Below are 24,513 nucleotides of genomic sequence, written 5' to 3'. Positions count from 1 at the left end.
TTAAAGTTAAGAATTCATATTCACTAAAAGATCCTAGTAAAAGTATGAAAAAGTTAGCCTCAAATTTGGAGAAGGCATCTACAAAATATTTAAGCAACAAAGGACTCATACCTACAATATATGAAGAATGCCTGAAGATCAATAAGAAAAAATAAACAAATGATAGATAATCCCACTGAAGAGAGCCTTGCAGACAGATGATGCCAAGATGCCAAGAACAGAGAAGGACAATTCAATCCTCTGCATCTGGATTCAATTTGAAAAAGAAAGCAAGCTCAAAAAAAAATTTTATGCTTTACCAATGTTATAAGAATGTATGTAAACAGACACTAGTATGGCAATTTGTAAATCAATGGATGTGTAACTGATGTGAATCTGCAATCTGTGTATGGGGTGAAGGTGGGAGTTCATAACCCACTAGAATCAAAGTGTGGAATATGATATGTCAAGAAATTTGTAATGTTTTGAACAACCCACAATAAAAAATTAAAAAAAAAAAAAAAAAAGAATGTATGTAAGCTGGGAAGTTGAGCAGATATTTTAAATATTATAAAACATACAAACAAATGTCACTGGCTAAGGTCTCTTCTATTTTAAGAATTTTGGGAAAAGAAGCTACAATTTGTGTATCTACAGGGGGAAGAGGGTTACTCATGAAACTACTACACAGTAGAAAGCTTTGTTTCCATAGAGATTATGACATAACTGATTTAGGCCTTAAATTAGAATATTCTGATTTGAATTGAGAAATGATCTTTTTGTCTACATGAATAGTGTATTCAGTGTGAATAAAAGCTCTGCTCATCTGCTGATATCATTTCCTCAACTTAGTAAGAATAATGAGAATACATCTATACAAATCCTTAAAAGGAATTTATACCCCCAAAATCTCATAAGTGCCTGTAAATACTGGGAATTACACATTGCTACAGGATTTACAAAAATACTGACCATAAAAAGCCAATATAAAACACAGTGACATATTTCACGCCTATTACATTTAAGCATTCTCTTATAATCTAAAGAGCAAGACAAGTCAATTCTGTTTGCCTTCATCACTATTATCTGATTTCAAAAGACAAGCTGTATACTTGGGAAGGAGGAGACATGCATAAATTTATTAATCCAAAGCACAAAAATATCTGAGCTGTTAAATTTGAAAATAATTAAAACATATGATGCATAAATAAAGCATGGGTAAAATCCTTCAGGGGTACCATACTGCCCTGGCTAAAACCAAGATGACCTGATACGGCATACAATGCTCATAGAGTCCTTGAAGCCTGAGTCTCAACTTCCCCAAACCACTTATAACCTGAAAGCTTATCTCTCACTATGGTACTATGGCCATGTGGCTCACTGAACCTGGCAAATTCCTGCTTTCTTCCTCTTTCCTAACTCCTCAATCTTTAAGAGTCAAGCATAGGGGAGCTACTCCTATGCCTCTGGCCTCAACCTCTGCCTAGATGAGGGGCCATTTCTGTGTGTTCCCAAGGCACCCTGGGCTAGTTGTCATCACAGTGGGACTCTGAGCACATATTTTTCCCACCAGACTAAGTTCTAGGTTCTACTCACTTGCATAAAGCTTTCTAGTAAAGTGCAGTGTTCCATAACCACCAGCTGAATGAACAAATTACTGAATAACTGAAGTCCCCGCCATTTCCTCATATTTTGATAATGAACATTTAAAGGAAACGTCTAAGAAAAAAAGATAAGCAATCCCAGTTATTAGAGTAAAATGAAGACTAGCCAGATTTCCTGACAAGCTTATATTATAAATCATTCTGCTCTTTTTCTAATTTCACTGCGAAATCTTTCCCAATGAATGGATATTCTGTCTCATTCTCAAAAGTCTCCAAGGAAATGATGCAATCTTTAATTTTGTTACAGTTGAGCATATCCTCTGCTTAACCAAATATTCAAAGTTCTATTGATTAGATTTTTATCTTGTTGCTACTCTTGGGCATTTTAGCCCCCATATAAATTTTCAACTGTGTTTTGTTTAGATATCATAGAAAGTGTTTAACTCCTTTCCCCTCCCCTCCCCTCCCCTCTCTCTACCCCCTCCACTGTATAACCCTGAGGGTCTCCTTCCATTACCATGCAATTTCCCTTCTCTCTCCCTTTCCCTCCCACCCCTCATCCCTGTTAAATGTTAATCTTCTTCTCCTGCTCTTCGTCCCTACTCTGATCTTAGTTACTCTCCTTATATCAAAGAAGACATTTGGCATTTGTTTTTTAGGGATTGGCTAGCTTCACTTAGCATAATCTGCTCTAATGCCATCCATTTCCCTGTAAATTCTATGATTTTGTCATTTTTTAATGCAGAGTAATACTCCATTGTGTATAAATGCCACATTTTTTTTATCCATTCATCTATTGAAGGGCATCTAGGTTGGTTCCACAGTCTTGCTATTGTGAACTATGCTGCTATGAACATCGATGTAGCAGTGTCCCTGTAGCATGCTCTTTTTAGGTCTTTAGGGAATAGACCAAGAAGGGGAATAGCTGGGTCAAATGGTGGCTCCATTCCCAGCTTTCCAAGAAATCTCCATACTGCTTTCCAAATTGGCTGCACCAATCTGCAGTCCCACCAGCAATGTACAAGTGTACCCTTTTCCCCACATCCTCGCCAGCACTTGTTGTTGTTTGACTTCATAATGGCTGCCAATCTTACTGGAGTGAGATGGTATCTTAGGGTGGTTTTGATTTGCATTTCTCTGACAGCTAGAGATGGTGAGCATTTTTTCATGTACTTGTTGATTGACTGTATGTCCTCCTCTGAGAAGTGTCTGTTCAGGTCCTTGGCCCATTTGTTGATTGGGTTGTTTGTTCTCTTATTGTCTAATTTTTTGAGTTCTTTGTATACTCTGGATATTAGGGCTCTACCTGAAGTGTGAGGAGTAAAGATTTGTTCCCAGGGTGTAGGCTCCCTATTTACCTCTCTTATTGTTTCTTTTGCTGAGAAAAAACTTTTTAGTTTGAGTAAGTCCCATTTGTTGATTCTAGTTATTAACTTTTGTGCTATGGGTGTCCTATTGAGGAATTTGGAGCCCGACCCCACCGACTGTAGATCGTAGCCAACTTTTTCTTCTATCAGACGGCGCGTCTCTGATTTGATATCAAGCTCCTTGATCCATTGTGAATTCACTTTTGTGCATGGCGAGAGAAAGGGATTCAGTTTCATTTTGTTGCATATGGATTTCCAGTTTTCCCAGCACCATTTGTTGAAGATGCTATCCTTCCTCCATTGCATGCTTTTAGCCCCTTTATCAAATATAAGATAGTTGTAGTTTTGTGGATTGGTTTCTGTGTCCTCTATTCTGTACCATTGGTCCACCCCAAAGGCAGCGGAGCACAACAGACACTAGTATGGCAATATGTAAATCAATGGATGTGTAACTGATGTGATTCTGCAATCTGTGTATGGGGTGAAGGTGGGAGTTCATAACCCACTTGAATCAAAGTGTGGAATATGATATGTCAAGAAATTTGTAATGTTTTGAACAACAATAAAAAATTAAAAATAAAAAAAAAAATAAAAAAAAAGAAACCATTACTTCCAGTGTCCCCCAAAACAATGCATTCAATAAAACAGCTGTTTTCTGGCAAAAAAAAAAAAAAAAAAAAGAAAGTGTTTAACTCCTTTTGAAAAAAAAAGCTTTCCATTTAAATTATAAGTTATAATAAGTGAAAAACAGCACTGGTCTTGAGCATACATAACTAACTCTGAAAAGAAAGTACAATATGCACCATATAGTTTAAGCTGTCCGTTTCAATTAAAGGCACAAGTTTCATATAAAAAAATGTTAGGATATGACCACATGGTTTTGTAGAAAAATTTATACAACCAGAAATAAATAAAGCAAAAATACTTACGTGTACATATACATTAAAAATATCTTTACAAGGCTGGGGTTGTGGCTCAGTGGTAGAGCACCTGCCTAGCATGTGTGAGGCACTAGGTTTGATTCTCAGCACTGCATATAAATTTAAAAAAAAATAAAGGTCCATCAAAAACTAAAAAGTTAAAAAAATTAAAAATCTTTATATATCAAACTAAAGTGAAATTTAAATTTCATCATGAAGACTTAATAGTATAAATCACTAGAAAGGGGTTATTAGAAATGGAGAGAGGACCAAATATACATGGGGTGACAAGTAATAAAAATGATACATGAAATTATAATTGCCCTAAGATAAAGAAATTATGGCACACGGCTTCTATAGGGGACTGTTTTCACTTACTACATGCTAATTTTTCTGAAACAGTGTTCTACAAACAGGTGGCTGAAGGAAATGGGGAAGTTCACAGGTTCCCAGCACAGTGATGACTTCTCATGAGAAAGGTAGTCCAAGGGCTAACTTAATTCATCTTGTCAGAGGTGGCATGTAAAAAGACCATTGACAGAAGAGAACAAGAAGTTTAAATGTGCAGTTTTGTTTTTATAACCTTTTAACTTTGTTCTGCTCTATGTACTCAACAGGCAGAGCAATCACTTGGCAGCATTTGAGCTGTGGTGGAATAAGGGCAGGATCAGGCCCCTTTAGGCATCACTGAACTTCCCCCACTTGGAGGTGAATGTGCTTCAGGACATTTGACTCACTTAGGAAAAAAAAAAAAGCTTGATAATGAAAGACAATGCATGAAATAAATTTGGGGTCAGTTTTACACTCATTGCTTCTCCCCTTTGGAGAGTGAACACTCAAGATCTAATATTCTGTGTTAGCCAACAGTTTGCTTCCATATTAGTAGACTAGATAAATAAAGCTCTTGCAAGCTAACAACAACAAAAAAAAATTTAAGTCATTTCCCCACCACTTTAAACCTGCTCAATGGGTCTAGTGCTTCCTCTACTATTGAAACTTGAACAAATCTCATAACTTTTTTGCCCACTTTTTTTTTTCTGTTTATGTGTGTGTAGAACTAGGGATTGAACCCAGGGGTGCTCAACAACTGAGCTACATCCCCAGCCATTTTTAATTTTAGACAGCATCTCTCTAAGTTGCCCACACTGGCCTCAAAAATGAGATCCTCCTACCTTGGCCTCTTGAGTAGCCAAGATTCCAGGCATGCACCACCACATCCCACTACCCATTCTTTCTTAATACAACCTCCCAGAGATGCATTGTATTAGTTTCTAGGGCTGCTGCAACAAATTATAACAAACTGGGTGGCTTAAAACAAAAGGAAGTTATTCTCTCACTGTTGAGGAGACCTGAAGTCCAAACATCAAGGGATAGGTGTAGCTGGTTCCTTCTGAAATCTTGAGAAAGAAACTGTGTCATGCATCTCTCCTAGTTCCTATTGTTTGCCAGAAATCCTTGGTATTCCTTGACTTGTGGCTGCATCACTCAAATCTCTGCCTATGTTATCACACTGCCTTTTTATGAGGATACCACTCACTGATTTAAGGCCAGTATGACTTCATTTAACCCAGTATGACTTCATCTTAACTAATTACATCTGCAAAGGCCCTATTTCCAAATAAGGTCACATTCTGAAGTTCCGGGGAAAATAAATTGGAAGAGAGAGATTATTTAATCCAGTACACACATTAAGTAACAGAAACAGAATCATTCAGTATTTAAAAGTGATCAGTTAATTTAAGTAAAGTTCAAACTGGGCAAAATTAATCTTAAGTATATTTTGTGAGGTGGGAGGGGTGACAGAATATAGGGTGTTTTATGGGGTACGATAATATTCTATTTCTTGATCTGGGTAATGGTTGTATTTTTTGAAAATTATTAAGTTATACATTTATAATTTATGTATCAATTGCTTATGTTACACTTTCAAAATAGATTTTTTGTTTTTTGGTACTGGGGATTGAACCCAGAGGCATTCTACCACTGGCTACATCCATAGGCCTTTGTATTTTCTATTTTTAGACATGTCTCCATAAGTTGCCCAGGCTGGCCTTGAATTTGCAATCTTCTTGCCTCAGCCTCCTGAGTAACTGGGATTATAGTTCAGTATTTTAAGAGCTCTTCAACTTTCACTGGAAGAAAAAACCTCTCTCTCCATGGGCAAGGCCAGCTACCAGGACAGCCTACCTTTGGGGAAGAAGGGGTAGGGGCTGCTTCCAACTCCCTCACTTCTTATTCCACCTGCCAGCTGCTGTTTCTGAGGCAGGAAGGGCAGGAAAGAGCCAAAGAAGTTTTTGACTAATATGAAGATTTGTCACTCTTGGGGACTGATGAATGTTTAAAACATGTTCTCTGAAATCATTTTTGTGATTTCTCTGGAGATTCTCCTACTCTGTCCCTCCTATTACAGCTCCATTCAGGTGTTCAGTGCCTCTCTTCTAGCTGGCTTTCCTCAATCCTTCCACATTTTCTACCAAAATATAGAATCCACAGCCTTTAGTACTGGGTTCCCATCAACCTGGTAGGTTAATAGGCAAGAACTCTTTCAGAATAACCCCATGTCAACAGTCTACCTAGGTCCAGCACATGCCCAAAGCCAAGTGTGCATGCTCACAGCCCTGCTCTGAGTGAGCACTAGTGTACTGTGTGGTAGAAGGGAAGGCTGATATATCTAGGTTCAAGCCCATGTTCTGTAGGGTAAAGTGTTTTTGCCTGCCTGGCTTGAGTACTCTGTCCTTCAATGTTCATGGTCAACTATGTGGTGCTTCTTCTTATTCCACCATTTTTACTAGTGGGAGGCTATAAAAAGCATTCCCATTCACTGCTCCCTATATGCTGAGCTGAAACCTGAATGGATGGATATAGCATAAAGAACCAAAAGGAAGTGAAAAGAGCTTTTGTACTTTTGATTTATGCTGTAGTTTTTTGTTGTTGTTGTTGTTTGTTTGTTTGTTTTTTAAAGAAAGGGAAAGCAAACCTGACTGCTGTTAAAAGAAGCACCCACATAAGTAAAGGGATTTGGATAGCTACAACACTAACCAAGAGGCAGACCACAAGGAAGACAGTAAGTCTTACTATTTTCTTTCAAGTTTGCAGGTGTGATAAGTCTGTCTAAAATGGGGGGTTTGCAATTCAATTCCATCAGCCCTCAATAGGTACTTCCCTTAGGCCTATGCTTTTGGTATTATGAGTTTCCAACTTCAGATACAACATGATAACTTAGGAAGGTGATAGCTAGATGTTATTTAAACTAGAACATGTATATTTATACCTACCTATACATAATACATACACCATTCCCATGAAACCAGGATTAGATAAGGACTTAGTTCTGAGGTTCATGAAACAAAGAACACATTAGACAATACTATACTGAACCACATATTATTGACACTTCAGGCAGATGGCCTGTTTATATTCCAAGAGGTTCTAAACCCCAAATGTCATATTTTTCTGTTCCTCATAATAGTTTAGAGAAAAGAACTTCATTAAAACCTCCAACATAACTATTCAAAATAAATCATAGTTTAGTCTTTCCTAGTTTCATTCATTCATTTTTAGTCTTGAATTCTTCAAAGTAAATGAAGCTAATCACCTAAAATCAAACACTAAGTATATTCACTTTAACTAGATGAATGAAAAGATCAGTTTAAAATGAACACCTGGAGATAAGATGGTGCTCTTGTTAACCTCAAAGCTTCTGAAACATTAGGTTTTGAGTTGCTCCTTCTGCCAAGGAACCACACTGAAGTAAACGTGAGTTGACTTCCTGATGACTTAGCTGGTGGATGGCATCTCATGACCCCCAACTCCCATTTATACTTTTGGATACAACCAATATTGGCTTTAGTTCTATCAATTACTTTTGTTACCCTTTGTAGAGACTGTTTTCATATATATTTTCAAATTTGGTTTCCATTTTTGTCTGGTAATTACTTTTCTTAATAACTATAAACTTTGATTTCATTATATATCTATTTAATCCTGTATGAAAAATGATGGAATCAAAACATTTTCCTCTCCTGCACCATCCCTTCAGTATTTTACTTTTCAATATGGTATATTTTACTGTTCAGTTTTGTTCTCTTAAATAAATCTACACCTCCATTAGTTTATCTGATAGCTTTAAATGGTACCTTGTGAACCCTCACTATTAAAGATGGCATCAGCAGCTCACATTAAGCTTTAAATGCTGTTCTACTGCACTGAGCTCCACATTTGTTTTGACCCACAGTTAAATAGAGTTAATGCTCATCATCATTCTTTTGCTATAATTTTTCTAGCTATCTCTTACTGGACTCAAGTTTGTCTTTGAATAGATTCCTCAAGAAGGATTTCATGAGAATATTCTTTCTCAATTTCTTATGTTTAAAAACTCACTTGATGTTTTTATACTTAAAAAACTATTTCACTGGGGGCTGGAGCTGTGGCTCAGTGGCAGCGCACTTGCCTGGCATGTGTGAGGCACAGGGTTCAATTCTCAGCAACACATATAAATAAATAAAATAAAGGCCTATCAACAACTAAAATACAAAAATTTAGAAACTATTTCTTTTTTTTTTTTTTTTTTTAATTTTTTTTTTATTGGTTGTTCAAAACATTATAAAGCTCTTCACATATCATATTTCATACATTAGATTCAAGTTGGTTATGAACTCCCAATTTTACCCCAAATACAGATTGCAGAATCACATCGGTTACACATCCACATTTTTACATAATGCCCTATTAGTAACTGTTGTATTCTGCTACCTTTCCTATCCTCTACCATCCCCCCTCCCTCCCCTCCCATCTTCTCTCTCTGCCCCATCCACTGTAATTCATATCTCTCCTTGTTTATTTTCCCATTCCCCTCACAACCTCTTATATGTAATTTTGTATAACAATGAGGGTCTCCCTCCATTACCATGCAATTTCCCTTTTCTCTCCCTTTCCATCCCACCTCATGTATCTGTTTAATGTTAATCTTTTCTTCCTGCTCTTCCTCCCTGCTCTGTTCTTAGTTGCTCTCATTATATCAAAGAAGACATTTGGTATTTGTTTTTTAGGGATTGGCTAGCTTCACTAAGCATAATCTGCTCTAGTGCCATCCATTTCCCTGCAAATTCTATGATTTTGTCATTTTTTAGTGCTGCGTAATACTCCATGGTGTATAAATGCCACATTTTTTTTATCCATTCATCTATTGAAGGGCATCTGGGTTGGTTCCACAGTCTAGCAATTGTGAATTGTGCTGCTATGAACATCGATGTAGCAGTATCCCTGTAGTATGCTCTTTTAAGGTCTTCAGGGAAAAGTCCAAGAAGGGCAATAGCTGGGTCAAATGGTGGTTCCATTCCCAGCTTTCCCAGGAGTCTCCATACTGTTTTCCAGATTGGCCGCACCAGTTTGCAGTCCCACCAGCAATGTACAAGAGTACCCTTTTCCCCACATCCTCTCCAGCACTTGTTGTTGTTTGTCTTCATAATGGCTGCCAATCTTACTGGAGTGAGATGGTATCTTAGGGTGGTTTTGATTTGCATTTCTCTGACTGCTAGAGATGGTGAGCATTTTTTCATGTACTTGTTGATTGATTGTATGTCCTCCTCTGAGAAGTGTCTGTTCAGGTCTTTGGCCCATTTGTTGATTGGGTTATTTGTTTTCTTATTGTTTAATTTTTTGAGTTCTTTGTATACTCTGGATATTAGGGCTCTATCTGAAGTGTGAGGAGTAAAAATTTGTTCCCATGATGTAGGCTCCCTATTTACCTCTTTTATTGTTTCTCTTGCTGAGAGAAAACTTTTCAGTTTAAGTAAGTCCCATTTGTTGATTTTTGTTATCAACTTTTGTGCTATGGGTGTCCTATTAAGGAATTTGGAGCCCGACCCTACAATATGTAGATCGGAGCCAACTTTTTCTTCTATCAGACGCAGAGTCTCTGATTTGATATCTAGCTCCTTGATCCACTTTGAGTTAACTTTTGTGCATGGCGAGAGGAGGGGATTCAGTTTCATTTTGTTGCATATGGATTTCCAGTTTTCCCAGCACCATTTGTTGAAGATGCTATCCTCCCGCCATTGCATGCTTTTAGCTCCTTTATCAAATATAAGATAGTTGTAGCTTTGTGGATTAGTCTCTGTGTCCTCTATTCTGTACCATTGGTCCACCCTCCTGTTTTGGTACCAGTACCATGCTGTTTTTGTTACTATTGCTCTGTAATATAGTTTTAAGTCTGGTATCGCTATACCGCCTGATTCACACTTCCTGCTTAGAATTGCTTTTGCTATTCTGGGTCTTTTATTTTTCCATATGAATTTCATGATTGCTTTATCCATTTCTACAAGAAATGCCGTTGGGATTTTGATTGGCATTGCATTAAACCTATAGAGAACTTTTGGTAATATCGCCATTTTGATGATGTTAGTTCTGCCTATCCATGAACAGGGTATATTTTTCCATCTTCTAAGATCTTCTTCTACTTCTCTTTTTAGGGTTTTGTAGTTTTCATTATATAAATCTTTCACCTCTCTTGTTAGGTTGATTCCCAAGTATTTTATTTTTTTTGAGGATATTGTGAATGGAGTGTTTTTCCTCATTTCCGTTTCAGAAGTTTTGTCGCTGATATACAGAAATGCCTTTGATTTATGCGTGTTGATTTTATATCCTGCCACTTTGCTGAATTCATTTATTAGTTCTAGTAGTTTTTTTGTAGACCCTTTTGGGTCTTCTAGGTATAGAATCATGTCATCTGCAAATAGTGATAATTTAAGTTCTTCCTTTCCTATTTTTATGCCTTTAATTTCTTTCGTCTGTCTAATTGCTCTGGCCAGTGTTTCGAGAACTATATTGAATAGAAGTGGTGATAGAGGGCATCCCTGTCTTGTTCCAGATTTTAGGGGGAATGCCTTCAATTTTTCTCCATTGAGAATGATGCTAGCCTGAGGCTTAGCATAGATAGCTTTTACAATGTCGAGGTAAGTTCCTGTTATCCCTAGTTTTTCTAATGTTTTGAACATAAAGGGATGCTGTACTTTGTCGAATGCTTTTTCTGCGTCTATTGAGATGATCATATGGTTCTTATTTTTAAGTCTATTGATGTGGTGAATAACATTTATTGATTTCCGTATATTGAACCATCCTTGCATCCCAGGGATGAATCCTACTTGATCATGGTGCACAATTTTTTTGATGTGCCTTTGTATCCGGTTCGCCAGAATTTTATTGAGGATTTTTGCATCTATGTTCATCAGAGATATTGGTCTGTAGTTTTCTTTCTTTGAGGTGTCTTTGTCTGGTTTCGGAATCAGGGTGATGTTGGCCTCATAGAATGAATTTGGCAGAGCTCCTTCTTTTTCTATTTCCTGAAATAACTTGAAAAGTATTGGTATTAATTCTTCCTTAAAGGTTTTGTAAAACTCCGCTGTATACCCATCCGGTCCTGGGCTTTTCTTGGTTGGAAGTCTTTTGATTGCTTCTTCTATTTCATCTATTGTTATTGGTCTGTTTAAGTTGTGAGTATCCTCCTGACTCAGTCTGGGCAAATCATATGACTTAAGGAATTTATCAATGTCTTCACTATCTTCTATTTTATTGGAATATAGGTTTTCAAAATAATTTCTAATTGTCTTCTGTATTTCTGTAGTGTCTGTTGTGATATTGCCTTTTTCATCCCGTATGTTAGTGATTTGAGTTCTCTCTCTTCTTCTCTTCGTTAGCATGGCTAAGGGTCTGTCGATCTTATTTATTTTTTCAAAGAACCAACTTTTAGTTTTGTTAATTTTTTCAATAGTTTCTTTTGTTTCAATTTCATTGATTTCCGCTCTGATTTTAATTATTTCTTGCCTTCTGCTACATTTGCTGTTGTTTTGCTCTTCCTTTTCTAGGGCTTTGAGATGAAGTGTGAGCTCATTTATTTGTTGGTTTTTCCTTTTTTTGAGGAATGACCTCCAAGCGATGAATTTCCCTCTTAAAACTGCTTTCATTGTGTCCCATAGATTCCGATATGTTGTGTCTGTATTTTCATTTATCTCTAAGAATTTTTTGATTTCTTCCTTTATGTCTTCTGTAACCCATTGATCATTCAGTAACATATTGTTCATTTTCCATGTGATGTAGGATTTTTCCTTCCTTCTTTTATCATTGATTTCCAGTTTCATTCCATTATGATCAGATAAAATGCATGGTATTATCTCCACCCCTGTATATTTACTGAGGGTTGCCCTATGGCATAATATATGGTCTATTTTTGAGGAGGATCCATGTGCTGCTGAGAAAAAAGTATATCCACTTGATGATGGTTGATATATTCTATATATGTCAGTTAAGTCTAGGTTGTTGATTGTGATATTGAGTTCTATAGTTTCTTTATTCAGCTTTTGTTTGGAGGATCTGTCCAATTGTGAGAGAGGTGTGTTGAAGTCACCCATAATTATTGTGTTGTGGTCTATTTGATTCTTGAACTTGAGGAGAATTTGTTTTATGAACGTCGCAGCACCATTATTTGGTGCATAAATATTGATAATTGTTATGTCTTGTTGGTAAATGGTTCCTTTTAACAGTATATAATGTCCTTCCTTATCCCTTTTGATTAATTTAGTCTTGAAGTCAATTTTATTCGATATGAGGATGGCCACCCCTGCTTGCTTACGAGGACCGTGTGCATGGTATATTTTTTCCCAACCTTTCACCTTCAGCCTGTGTATGTCTTTTCCAATCAGATGTGTCTCCTGGAGGCAGCATATTGTTGGATTTGTTTTTTTAATCCATGTTACCAGCCTATGTCGCTTTATTGGAGAGTTTAAGCCATTAATGTTTAGAGTTACTATTGATATATGGTTTGTACTTCCAGCCATGTTTGATTATTTATCTTCTTTTTTTTTTTTTTAATTTAGTTTGTTTCTCCATGGTTAGCTTTCCCCCCACCCTCTGTCTTTATAGAGGCACTTCCCACTGATGGTTTTGGTTATTGTTTTTCATTTCTTCCTCGTGTAGTGTTTTGCTCAAGATGCTTTGCAATGCTGGTTTTCTGGCTGCAAATTCTTTTAGCTTTTGTTTATCATGAAAGATTTTTATTTCGTTATCGTACCTGAAGCTTAATTTTGCTGGATACAGAATTCTTGGTTGGCATCCATTGTCTTTCAGTGTTTGAAATACGTTGTTCCAGGATCTTCTCGCTTTCAGCGTCTGTGATGAAAAATCTGTTGTTAACCTTATTGGTTTACCCCTGAATGTAATCTGCCTCCTTTCTCTTGTAGCTTTTAGTATTTTCTCTTTGTTCTGTATATTGGATATCTTCATAACAATGTGTCTTGGCGTTGGTCTACTGTGATTTTGTGTGCTCGGTGTCCTGTATGCATCTACAATTTGTATATCCATTTCCTTTTTTATTTCTGGAAAGTTTTCTGTAATTATTTCTTTCAGCAGGTTACTCATTCCCTTGGTTTGAATCTCTGTACCTTCTTCTATCCCGATGACTCGTAGGTTTGGTTTCTTTATGTTATCCCATATCTCTTGGATGTTTTTCTCGTGGTTTTTAACCAGCCTTTCTGAGTTGGCTAGGCTCTTTTCAAGATGATATATTTTGTCTAGAAACTATTTCACTGAATATAAAATCGTTGAGTCACAAGGATTTTTGTCGCTGTTCCTTCAGAGTCCTCCCATGTTGCCTGATAATACACTGGGAATTTCCCCTTTTAGAATAGGGCCTTGGTCTTTCAGTCAGGACACCCAAATAGTTCTTTTCACTTGAAGTCCAGTAACTACTGAGCTACACTGCAAGGCTGGCCATTCTGAACACATTGTGTCCTTTCAAAGTGTAGACTCATGCTTTCTCGTCTATCTAGAAACTTTCCTGGTTTATAACTTAAAATTTTTGTGCTTCTCAACCATACCACTTACTTCATTCTTGTTTTCGATATGTTGTCTTGTGTTACTTTAAATTTTGTCTTTGCTTCTTTAATGATTTTCTTTTCCCCTTCACTTTCTTCCCTGAACTCATGTTCCTTTTCCTCCTAGCTTAACGTCTTGTCCCTGAGGTTTTGTATTTTTGATTTACACTCTAGTTTTTTTTATTGTAATTTATTATATATGACAGCAGAATGCATTACAATTCATATTACACGTATAGAAAACAATTTTTCATATCTCTGGTTGTACACAAAGTATAGACACACCATTTGTGTCTTTTATACATGTACTTAGGGTAACGATGTCTATCTCATTCCACCATCTTTTCTACCCCTATGCCCCCTCCCTTCCCCACCCACCCCTTTGCCCTATCTAGAGTTCATCTAATCCTCCCATGCTCTACCCACCCAAACCCCATTATGAATAAGCATCCTTATATCAAAGAAAATATTCGGCATTTGGTTTTTTGGGATTGGCTAACTTCACTTAGCATTATATTCTCTTGACTCCATCCATTTTACCTGCAAATGCCACGATTTTATTCTCTTTTAATGCTGAATAATATTCCACTGTGTATATATACCATAGTTTCTTTATCCATTCATCTACTGAAGGGCATCTAGATTGGTTCCACAGTTGAGCTATTATGAATTGTGCTGCTAAAAACATGGATGTGGCTGTGTCCCTGTAGTATACAGTTAGTCAATGGGTTAACACTTTTTTTTAACTCGTAAAGCATTTGGTTATGATTTTCATTTGTTCTGTGCCAACATCTTTTCTAGTACTGTTCCTGGGCATCTTTTTGTTTCTTATGTTCTTTTTTTATCATTTTTCTTATGTCTGACTAGATCCTGAATTTGTATGCATTTTCTGATTACTCATTTTTGAAGACAGTTTTTCCTTGATCAATTCTCTGAAGAAGATTCACTTGGGAGAAGAGCCAGGGCCATCTTTTTTCAGACAGAACTGAGTCTTCGTGCACGTAGGGTGGGGAAGGTATTCCTGAGCTGCTCTCCCCAATCTAAAGCCACGGGGGGCCTTGAGGCTCATGTAGAAGTTTTTCTCCCTTCTTGCAACCACATGGTCAGATCACTTCCTGCAAATGCTACTTGTCTAAGTCCTCATTCAGTCCTGTCTCCAATGCATTGTGAAGTCAAACTGGATCTAGGAAAGCTCCTGCCACCAACTTGTATACTTATTTCCTTTATTTTGAATGAAGGATCTTGATTTTGAATTCCATAGTATATCCCCCACCTTGGAAAATGCTATGTGCCAGTTTGTCTTTGTTTTTGCTTCTTTTTTCCTAAGATCTGTAGCTCCAAATGTTTTTTTGTTTGTTTGTTTGTTTGTTTTTGTCTATTTCCTCTTCTACTACTCCTGGTTTAATCTATTAAAAAACTTTCTGGGGCTGGGATTGTGGCTCAGCAGTAGAACGCTTGCCTAGCATGGGTTCAATTCTCAGCACCACATAAAAATAAAGGCATTGTGTTGTGTCCATCTACACCTAAAACTAAATATTAAAAAAAAAAAACTTTCTACTTATTTTCCAGCTTGGGGTTTTAGACATCTAATTGCTTCACAGATGGGAGTTTTTATTCATGTGTCTTTTTCTCCTAGGTACTTGGGATAATTTCCCTAGGAAGGATACAAAAAGACTGAATTTACCAAGTTCAAATGTTTGTCTTTAAAATTATTTTGAATATAGGGTAATACATGGTCACTTAAAATTCCACACAATACAGAGAAGAGGAAAAAATAAAAAGCTATTCCTTGAGATCTTATTACTCTAAAATAATCCTTGTTAACATACAAACACATATCCCCTTTTTTTTCAATGCACAGAAATCAAATTTATCCCCATGATTTTATTCTCAGTTAAAACTGGGTCTTTTCTTGGACATACAGATCTAAATTACAATTTTAATTGCTTCCTGATATTCAAGAGAATGTCCTTTTAACCAAGAGTATCATAAGACACTGAAATGTTAAACTTTAAAATAAACAACCCCATAAACCAGAAGTCATGCCCCTTAAAGATCAAATTTTCCACATTTTAGTTTCCTTGTAAATCAGAGAAAATGAGGGGTTTATTCCACAGTCCTTTAGAAATAAACTAAGCAGACATAGGTCTTTAAAAGTTAGGTAACCAAGAGTTCTTTTTAAAAGTTACTGTTTCCATGACCTTTGTTCCCTCCATAATAAATATGCTGTATTTTCCTGGTTTCTCATTTACAAGATGGATAAAATCCAAACAAAATGGTCCCAGTCTCATACTGTTGGTGAACGGTCTCTACAGGTCATTAATCAGAGAGACAGTCAAGATAATTACAGACCACTCCTTTTCACATCAACAGGTGAGCTTGAGCTGTGATGTCAAGCAAGTGGACTTGTACAGACTGCCTGCAGTCTGAGTTTTCATTAGGCTGTCTTTTCTAATCCATTTCCTTAATTAGGAGAGACTTAGAGCTATACAAGCAAGGAACTGCAAAGCTGGCTGTAGCTGTGAAGCAAGGAGAGAAAACATTCTGTTCTTTCCCTCAGCAGACCTTAGAAACAACTTTTTCAAAGAAACATCCCCTACACAAATGAATAAACCTCCAGATGGCAAAGCACTAGCATATGCCAAGGAACAAAATTATAAGTAAATGTTATTTACAAAAATATTCTAACAAGTGTTTGAGGGTTGGGATATGTGCCTTACAAAACTGGGTAACCCTGATTCAGCAAACCAGCAATCAGGCACAAGACCTGGAATGAGACAAGGCCAGTAATCAGCCTCCAGCAAGTCATCAAGCAAGTCACCACCAATAATGATAGCCCATGATGTCTGTTTGTTTACTGTATATCAATCCTGTAAAGTAGGAGCTGTTATTATTACTCCTAATCATAGATCTGGAAGCAGACTCTGAGAGGCTAACCTGTCACACTGTTAGTAGGCAGGGGTATGGAACTTGGACCCAGGCGTTGGTGCCCCACAAGGCTCACTCAGTCACTGTACTGCACAGCCTCATGTGTTAACCAGCTGTGGAAACCCAGAAGAGGTTGCAGGAGATTTTAATTGAGATGGTCAGAAAAGGCAGTAATCAGGTTGGGAACAGAACGCTAGACGGGACTCTGGCAAGCAGAGAGGCAGAGAAAAGTCCAGTAGAGTTTCAAAAGCACAGGAGAGAGGAAGGAAAAAAACAAGCCTTTGACAACCACACGCCATTTCTAATAACAAATCTCCCTCATCTAGCTAGTTAGATGGTGTTAACAACTGGAAGGTAAGGGATAAGAGATGAAGATCTGGAAGTCTGGTCCCAGCCCCGCCTCTCATTATCACGTGGCCTTAGGCTAGCTGCTAATCCAGGGTAGGCCTCAGTCTAGTCTGCCAAGTAAGAAAGTAATAGGCTATCAGGTTCAGTTTTAAATAACTGAATATTTTAATATATATTAACTTCCTATCTAAGGAGAATAAAAAGCTATTAAATCAGCAGATTCAGATGTGAAATTGTCATTCATTTCAACAAATACTTATAGAGTACCTTTTATGAAATAAGCCTACAGAGTATTAAATTATAGAAATAAAAATATGGATCCCCATCTTACAGAAGATAAATATAGAAAGATTAAAAGAATAAGCAGACAATTACAACATTTTGTGAATGTTTAACAACAAAAACTTGTACAGTATGAGACTGAGAGGTAACTAATTAACTTTGCCTAAAGGAAAGAATAAAAATCACAAAAATTTTCAGTAAAGTGATGCCTGTTGAGGTAAATTTTGAAGAAAAAACAGGGCTCTGATAGGTATAAAGAACATTCTAGAAAGAGAAAACATTATGTGCAAAGGCATGGAGTTCGGGGGAAGCTCAGTTACAAGGCCAAGTGTGGTTGAGATGGAAGATTCCATATTAGATGAGGCTGCAGAGCGGGTGGGGTCAGATGATAGAATGCTGCAGTCAGGTGAGCACTTAAGTGTCCAGGCACAAATGCCAGGTTAAAACAATAAAGTTCATTTCGGATACTCCTAGATAGCTCACAGGCAGAGCTGATCCTACATCCACCACTCTGATCATTGCCAGTGCTGAAAGTGAGTGACTAATTCTTGCCTGTCACAGGAGAGGAAAACCAGTGACTGTGGCTAGGGATAGGGAGGCAAGAAAAACCACAGCACAGGTTCAAAGAACTGAAGACACAGCAGGAGCCAAAACTCAGGCAGAGTCATAGGAGCTATTCTGAAACATCTCTAGGATATCACAAAGGAAAGAGCTCAAACAGACGTGAGCTCAGTACAGCTAGAGCTCACCTGTGGAATAACAGGAGAGGCTAGAGCCCCACATCAGGGAGAATCACACCTGTGACAGCCTCTAAAGGTCACTTAGCTGCATTCTTTTCTTCACCCTCACCTTTGATAGCAGCAGAGACCACTAGATGCTTCTGCTCAGCCTTCTCTGCAGCAGAGCATCAGTGTGCAGAACCCCTGGGCAGTAGGACAGGAGGGAAGGGCTGCTGACAGGGAAAAGGTTTTATGAGAAACTTCTTCCTCCCTGTTAAAAGTAAGAGTCTCCCTGCCTGCCTTTGACATTGCCATGTGAGTAAATGATGTTTGAAAACATGACTACCACCTGATACCCAGAGAGAAGTTGTCCCAGGAGTGCCCAAATCACCATTCTTAACTTCACTCCTCAAGAATTCTTGTAATGTAAGAAAAGTAAGTAGCATCTTAGCAATAAATGCTTTTGGTTGTAGCTGAAGAGTCCTCACTGACAGTTCTAACCCTCAGAGATGAACAATGACAGAATATGCAGCTTCAAAATGCTCTGGCAACGGCTTGGCAGGACTGTCCAGTGGAGCCAGGCACCAAAAAAGTTTCTATCTCCAGGTTTTATATGCTGCATTTTACTACTGTATCTTCTAATTTCACTCAGCACATCTCCCTCTCCCTCTCCCTTCCCCACCTCTCTCTCACAAACACAAACAATTCAGTAGCACAAAAGCAGTAAATGGAAGTAAAATGCTATATATCTGGGAAGAAAATGAAGGATATAAGGAAAAACATAATGGATGTTATAAACACAGAAAATAGTCTCTGGTTTAAAAAAATGGGCAGGGAGGAAACTGCCCATTGTCTTTGTAAATTTTTGAATGATACTCTAAAGTTTTAAACAAAGTTATTTTAAACAAACAAACAAAGACTCATGAGAACAGAACAGACCTGAAGGACTTTCAAATAAATACAAGGTATGCAGGGAAGAGAATGGCAGTAAGAGAAATATAAGATTCTCACTATAGCCAACACTAACTTATTGGGAAAATGTCTTTTAATGGAAAGTTAGGACATTCGAAAAGAATCCTGGTTTGGGGAGAATCCTTCTACCTATGGTTAAAACAAACAAAAAAAAATGACAAAATGTCATCCATTGTTTACAAAGAGTTTGAAGGCTAGGTTGCCTAAATGAAATACCAGAATGATGTCCTTTCCAGATTACCTTTGCATAGTCTTCAACTTGACAAACATTTTTTTAAAAAAATTTTTAGTTGTAGATGGACACAATAACTTTATTTTATTTACTAATTTTTATGTGGTGCTGAGGATCAAATCCAGTGCCTCATACATGGTAGGCAACAGTTTTGACAACAAGTATGTCTTCTCTAACAGACCTCAATCTCAATATTTTCTTTCAGTTTCCACACCAATTTTCTGGAAATTGTTTTACCACAAACACCACCTTCTTCAGGCAGGGTGCTGTCTATTATGGGTCATGATTCTGCTTCCAGATGCTTCCAGAATTTTGGATTGCCTGCAAAAAAGAATTATGCCCTTCTTATTTCACATCTGTTTGCTATGCTTTTAGGAAACTGGCAAAGATTAGGCCAAAATTGAGGTACATTGTGACTGCTGGTCTGCACCCCAGCCTGTTCTGCAATGCAAAGAATCTCCAAGTCTGGTCCAACAGAGCCTTGAAGGCTTCCTAGTGGGCAAGGAAAATGGGTCCAAAAAAGAGAGGTCCTTCTTTTGTCCCAGCAAAAGTATCCAACCAATTCCTTAGGTTCTCATCTTTACTTGTAAGAACAATCAATACCTATGATCTTTGCTACTAAGTGGTTTTTGGTTGTAATCAATTAATTAAAGTACCAAGAGATTAAAAGCTGGCATTCATAAACCAAATTAGCTATAGTTAAGCAATTAAAAATTTTTTTGTCGATAGTAAGAAAAACGGGAATATACAGACACATATTACAATTGAAATGCAAGTCTTATAATACTTATTTGTACTACACATGAAGCACTGTTATTTCATATTCTATCTTGTTTTAAAATAAAGTTAACAGTTTTCAAAACACCTGCAAATGTTTTGACCCTACACCCATTGAAAGGTGGGAACCTATGTCCCTCTCCTGGAATATGGGTAAGCTCCTACCAATCAAGATCATGTGACTTCTTAAGCAAGGTTATTAAGTGTCATGTAAATATATACCCTGGGCTCTTGAAAAGCTAGCTCTCTAGAGGCTTCCTTGGAACCCAGCCACCAAGCTATGAGAAGCCCCAACAATGTGAAGAGGCTAACTACAGGCACTGGCCATCAGTCCCAGCTGATCTAATCAGCCTTCAAGGTTCCCCAGCACAGGCACCAGAAATGTGTATCAAACAGTCTCCAAATGATTCCACAATACTCCCCCCCCACACACACACACACACACTGTTATCATGGTACAAGTAAACTATTCCCTATTATGCCCTGCCCAAATTCCTGACCCACAGAATCCATGAGTATAATAAAATAGCTATGGTTTAATGCCACTCAGTTTGGGGTGGTTTGTTTCGTAGCAATAGTAACCAGAACAATAGTACTAGATATAACCTGCTAACCTGATGTCATGACTCATTAGTGGGCAGTTTGACAAACACTGGTTCAGAGGACTCTAATTCGATATTTGGAGCCTGGCATTCAATGGTACAGAGTTCCCACAAAGTCTGCACATATTCAGATACGTTGGAATTGCTGCAGTTGGTAACAGATGGGAAGGGTGGAATGGGGCAAAGCAGACTGTGGGGTTCTGTGATACACACACACACAAACACACACACCAGCATCAGAAAGGTTTGAGACCCACTGGGGTCAAAGCCTGAAGCATGAAGGTAGGACATATTGTTCTGGCCTGAATTTCTAGAAGTTCCCAGCTTTCTGAGGCTGATCTGATGCTCCTGCATACTATCTACCAAAATAGATACTTACAGTCCCCATGTTCTGGAAAGACTTTTTGGTCTAAACACGGCCTGTAAACCTTCAAGGCTGTCAACCCCTCTTCAGTTTCAGACTTTTCTGTTAATGGATAACTTTCATCTAAATATAAACTCAGATTAACCTGCTAAAGGATTACCAGAGTCTAAAAAGGGAGGAGGAGGGGAGTAAGAAGCATTTCTGGTGGATGCGAGTGCTCAGCAGACCAGACAACTTAAGTGAAATCGGTTCATGGGGTTTCTTTCTTTAAATGTCACTAATCATGCTACAATTATAGAATTGGCCCTGGAAAAAGAAAAATGCATGGCTAGGACAGGGCCCCATGAACACCTGGAAATGGTGGCTTTGAGGAACCCTGCTCCCGAAAGAGGAGGACATTCTTAAAGCAAGCTCCTCATGAAAGTAGGTCATCTCAGGGAACTGACTTCAGGGAGGGCCCCTCAAAATGGAAGGTCCAATTCAGAGGGGTAGCAGGATGAGGGATGGGAAGAAGCCTGCAACCAGAATTCATCTGTCTTCAAGGAGAAGAGATCTGATGCATAACTTACAGTGAAGAGCATTCTTACATTACCTTCTTGGTGACCACAAAAACAAGAACAACCAACTCTTGAGAAGATCAGCTAGGAAGGGGAACAGGAATCTACTGAAAATGCCCAAACTAACTTACCTGATTTACACACAGCATGTCTCCCCCAACTAATAAAGGGAAATGTTTTACTATTATTTTAGATAAACCTGAAATCTGGATATGCTGTTGTTCAGTGCTCTTTTTAATGTATAATGCATGCAGATGATTAAGTTTCTGGAAAACTGTATCTAGAACAACTGGTAATCTAAAGTCACTTTTGAAAAGAGTGAATGACAAGCACAGAAGCAACAGCAGCCCCATCAAGACATTTAAGCCAACAGACTCCAGCATGGGATGGGACACACCAGAAGGAGAATACTAGACTGAGTCCTGATTTCTATGTGGCACTTAGATAACTCAGTAAGAATCAACAGGAGGATGAAACCCATGGACAAAGAGCTGAGAAACTGGGGCAACAGGGGAAGACTGAGTACAAAGTTTCTTTTGGCCCTTTCTACAGAATAGAGAAAAATGCAGAAGAAAAGGAAGTCAACAAAACAAAACCCTAAGCAGGGTTGAATAGGTTGACTGTTCCACATGAATGTTTGTTGGTCACGGAGAAAGAAACTTCTCTGTTTATCTGCATGGAACTTGGCTAAAGCAAAACTAAGAATGGAGCATGAGACTTCAGAAACTAAGACTGAAGATGAACTGACAAAGGAAAGTTGCCTATTAGGCAGAGGGATAACAAACTGGAACAAATTTACTTACTAAATGACAATTTCATACTATTTAGCCAAATATATGCAAAGAATGCAAAGACAGGGAAGTTACAGTCTCAATGAGGCAAGAACAGTGATGATGACAGAGTGTGCTTCCTGCTAAGTTAGAGGAAAGCATGAGGAGTGATGGGGATAGAGAGACAGACCACAGGGGGCAAGAAAGATTTCCTGGAAAAGGTGATCTCACAGCTCATTCTTTAAGGGCTAGCTGGAGTGGGCCAGGTAGAGAAGGGAGGGAAAGGAAGACTGCTATAGGAAAAAGAAATGATATAACTACCCAATTACCAACTTCTGGCTATAGACAAAAGCCAGCTCCAGCAAGTCTCCAGATCCAATGATCCTTGATTCCTTGGCAGCCAAAATTCCACCTGTGTTGAAGGTTGTTTGTGCTATTTGTATATAATATTCATTCTTATTTGACTCTCCTCCTTTTCTGAACACTTGGAACAATCATGCCCCTCCACCAATGCCCTGCCATCAACTTGGTGGTGTCACTGTCCAGCCAGCAATGTCAACAAGTTTCATCCCACCTCAGTAATCTTCAACTCCACCCCACTTCACTTGGAACCCTCACAACCCAAAAGTGTCCCACACTGGAAATTTTAACTCTAAATCCTAGTCTCTGACCAACTTATCTATCCTGCTGACAATCCTGAACCCTATTCTTTCCCTATTAATTCTCAGACGGCCAATCCTTTCACTTGTATTCTCTCCTCCCAGCCCAACTCCCCAATCTTTATAGACCTTGGAGTCTCAAACTATGATACCTTACTCAACCACCTCTCCCATACTCTTTCGTTCCACCTTCTGCTCTCCTGCTTCCACAATATGTGGCAAAGCAACAACCCTCAATCAACCTTCCTGTTCATTTCCTCTGCTTCTACACCCAGGCTGCTGAGCACTGCTGGAGAAAATCACGTGGCCTTATGGACCAAGGCCATGAAGAATTCATGGTCTCTGTTACCAGCTGCCTGGAAATCCTTTGATGAGCTCCAACAATGTACTTAGTCTTCATAACACTCTCCCTAACCAATGATGTCCTCCTGTACTCCTTTACTCTAAGAATATGATCTCACTCCTATTTCACAAAGAAAAAAAATGAGGAAACCATGCAGTAACTTCTTGCCTGTGTATCACCTACAAAAATAACGGCATTCAATTCTTTCTTTACAATGTTTTCCTAAAATAAGCGTCCTCCTTCTAGCTCAAGAGTTAATCTTACCACCTAGGCTTACCTTTTCAGAGATCCCTCAAAATAACTCTATCTTGATCATTTGTTTTCCTCTAATGACTTTGCCCTTTAGTGTGTAAATATATTCATATATTTTTCCATTCAACAAAACGAACAAATCTTCTCTTGACTCTTATATAGACTCCATGACACGCTACAATACTGAAGCCCCTTCTGAAAAAAGAAGGCTTGGCTAATTTATTCTACTTGATATGATCTGTGTCACAGATATCATTTAAAAAACACACACACACACACACACGTTTAGTATTACCATGTTCCTTCTTGCTGGGCTCTCCTCTTTTCCTGAACACTTGAAAAACAAGTCACACCCCTCCACCAATGCCCTGCATTCAACTTGGCAGTGGACCAAAATTAGGAGTGAGCTAGAGGACAGCAGATGGGCAGAGGCAAACAGTATCCAATCTATCAAGCAGGGGGTGAGACCTGAACTCAATATTAAATCTTCTCGAAGGAGATGTAAGACAGGTGAAGCAACCATGAGTCTGAACCACTGTTAAGACCTCGCTGCTCTTCTCCATAAAGCTGCTGTGTATCTCAACCATAAAAGACTTGAGACAGACACCATGTAGCTAAAAAACAAGCTGTCAAAAAGTGCTTCCCAGGAGTTAAAACTCACCATTTGGTAATCATCATGGTTTTGTTTCAGGCAAAAATCAATGAATACTAAAACTAGTTGTAGAAGTTTAAAAAATTAAGAGGTATTTACATAGTCTCAAATTATTCCCTCCCCCGAGATATTTATTCATTTCAGAAGGGAAAAACAAGAGGAAACCTGAAAAAGCCCATTCTAATCCAGTGACCACAGGGAACATCATCAGTAATAGAACCAACAGACAGAAGGGACCTTCTGCTATGATACATTGAGGTGACAGAATGTCACCTCTGTGACATTCCTGCCCAAAGTGTACAAACTGAATCTATAGTGAG

At 38.1% G+C, this 24,513-nt stretch overlaps 1 protein-coding gene across 5 annotated transcripts in view; it reads right to left on the bottom strand.

Annotated features, from left to right (window-relative positions):
- Nucleotides 1-24,513, bottom strand: part of Pde8a (phosphodiesterase 8A) — a 162,982-nt gene that overhangs the window by 101,149 nt on the left and 37,320 nt on the right. Inside the window, exon 1 of one of the 5 annotated variants that reach the window (XM_058577451.1) lies at nt 20,976-20,996. The exons of 3 other annotated variants lie outside the window; for them this stretch is intronic. In XM_058577451.1, the coding sequence (XP_058433434.1) occupies nt 20,976-20,984 (9 nt within the window). In that variant the 5' untranslated portion in view covers nt 20,985-20,996. Of the gene's footprint in view, nt 1-19,466; nt 19,521-20,975; nt 20,997-24,513 lie in introns of those variants that run through there. One more of the 5 variants, XM_058577454.1, reaches the window with a different exon arrangement.

Source organism: Marmota monax, unplaced genomic scaffold, assembly GCF_021218885.2.
Source record: "Marmota monax isolate L192 unplaced genomic scaffold, Marmota_monax_Labrador192_F-V1.1 WCK01_AAM20220418_F8-fsc00005, whole genome shotgun sequence".
In the NCBI taxonomy this organism is placed as follows: Eukaryota; Metazoa; Chordata; class Mammalia; order Rodentia; family Sciuridae; genus Marmota; species Marmota monax.
Note: the sequence above shows the minus strand (reverse complement) of the source record. Positions and strands in the feature narration are given on the sequence as shown.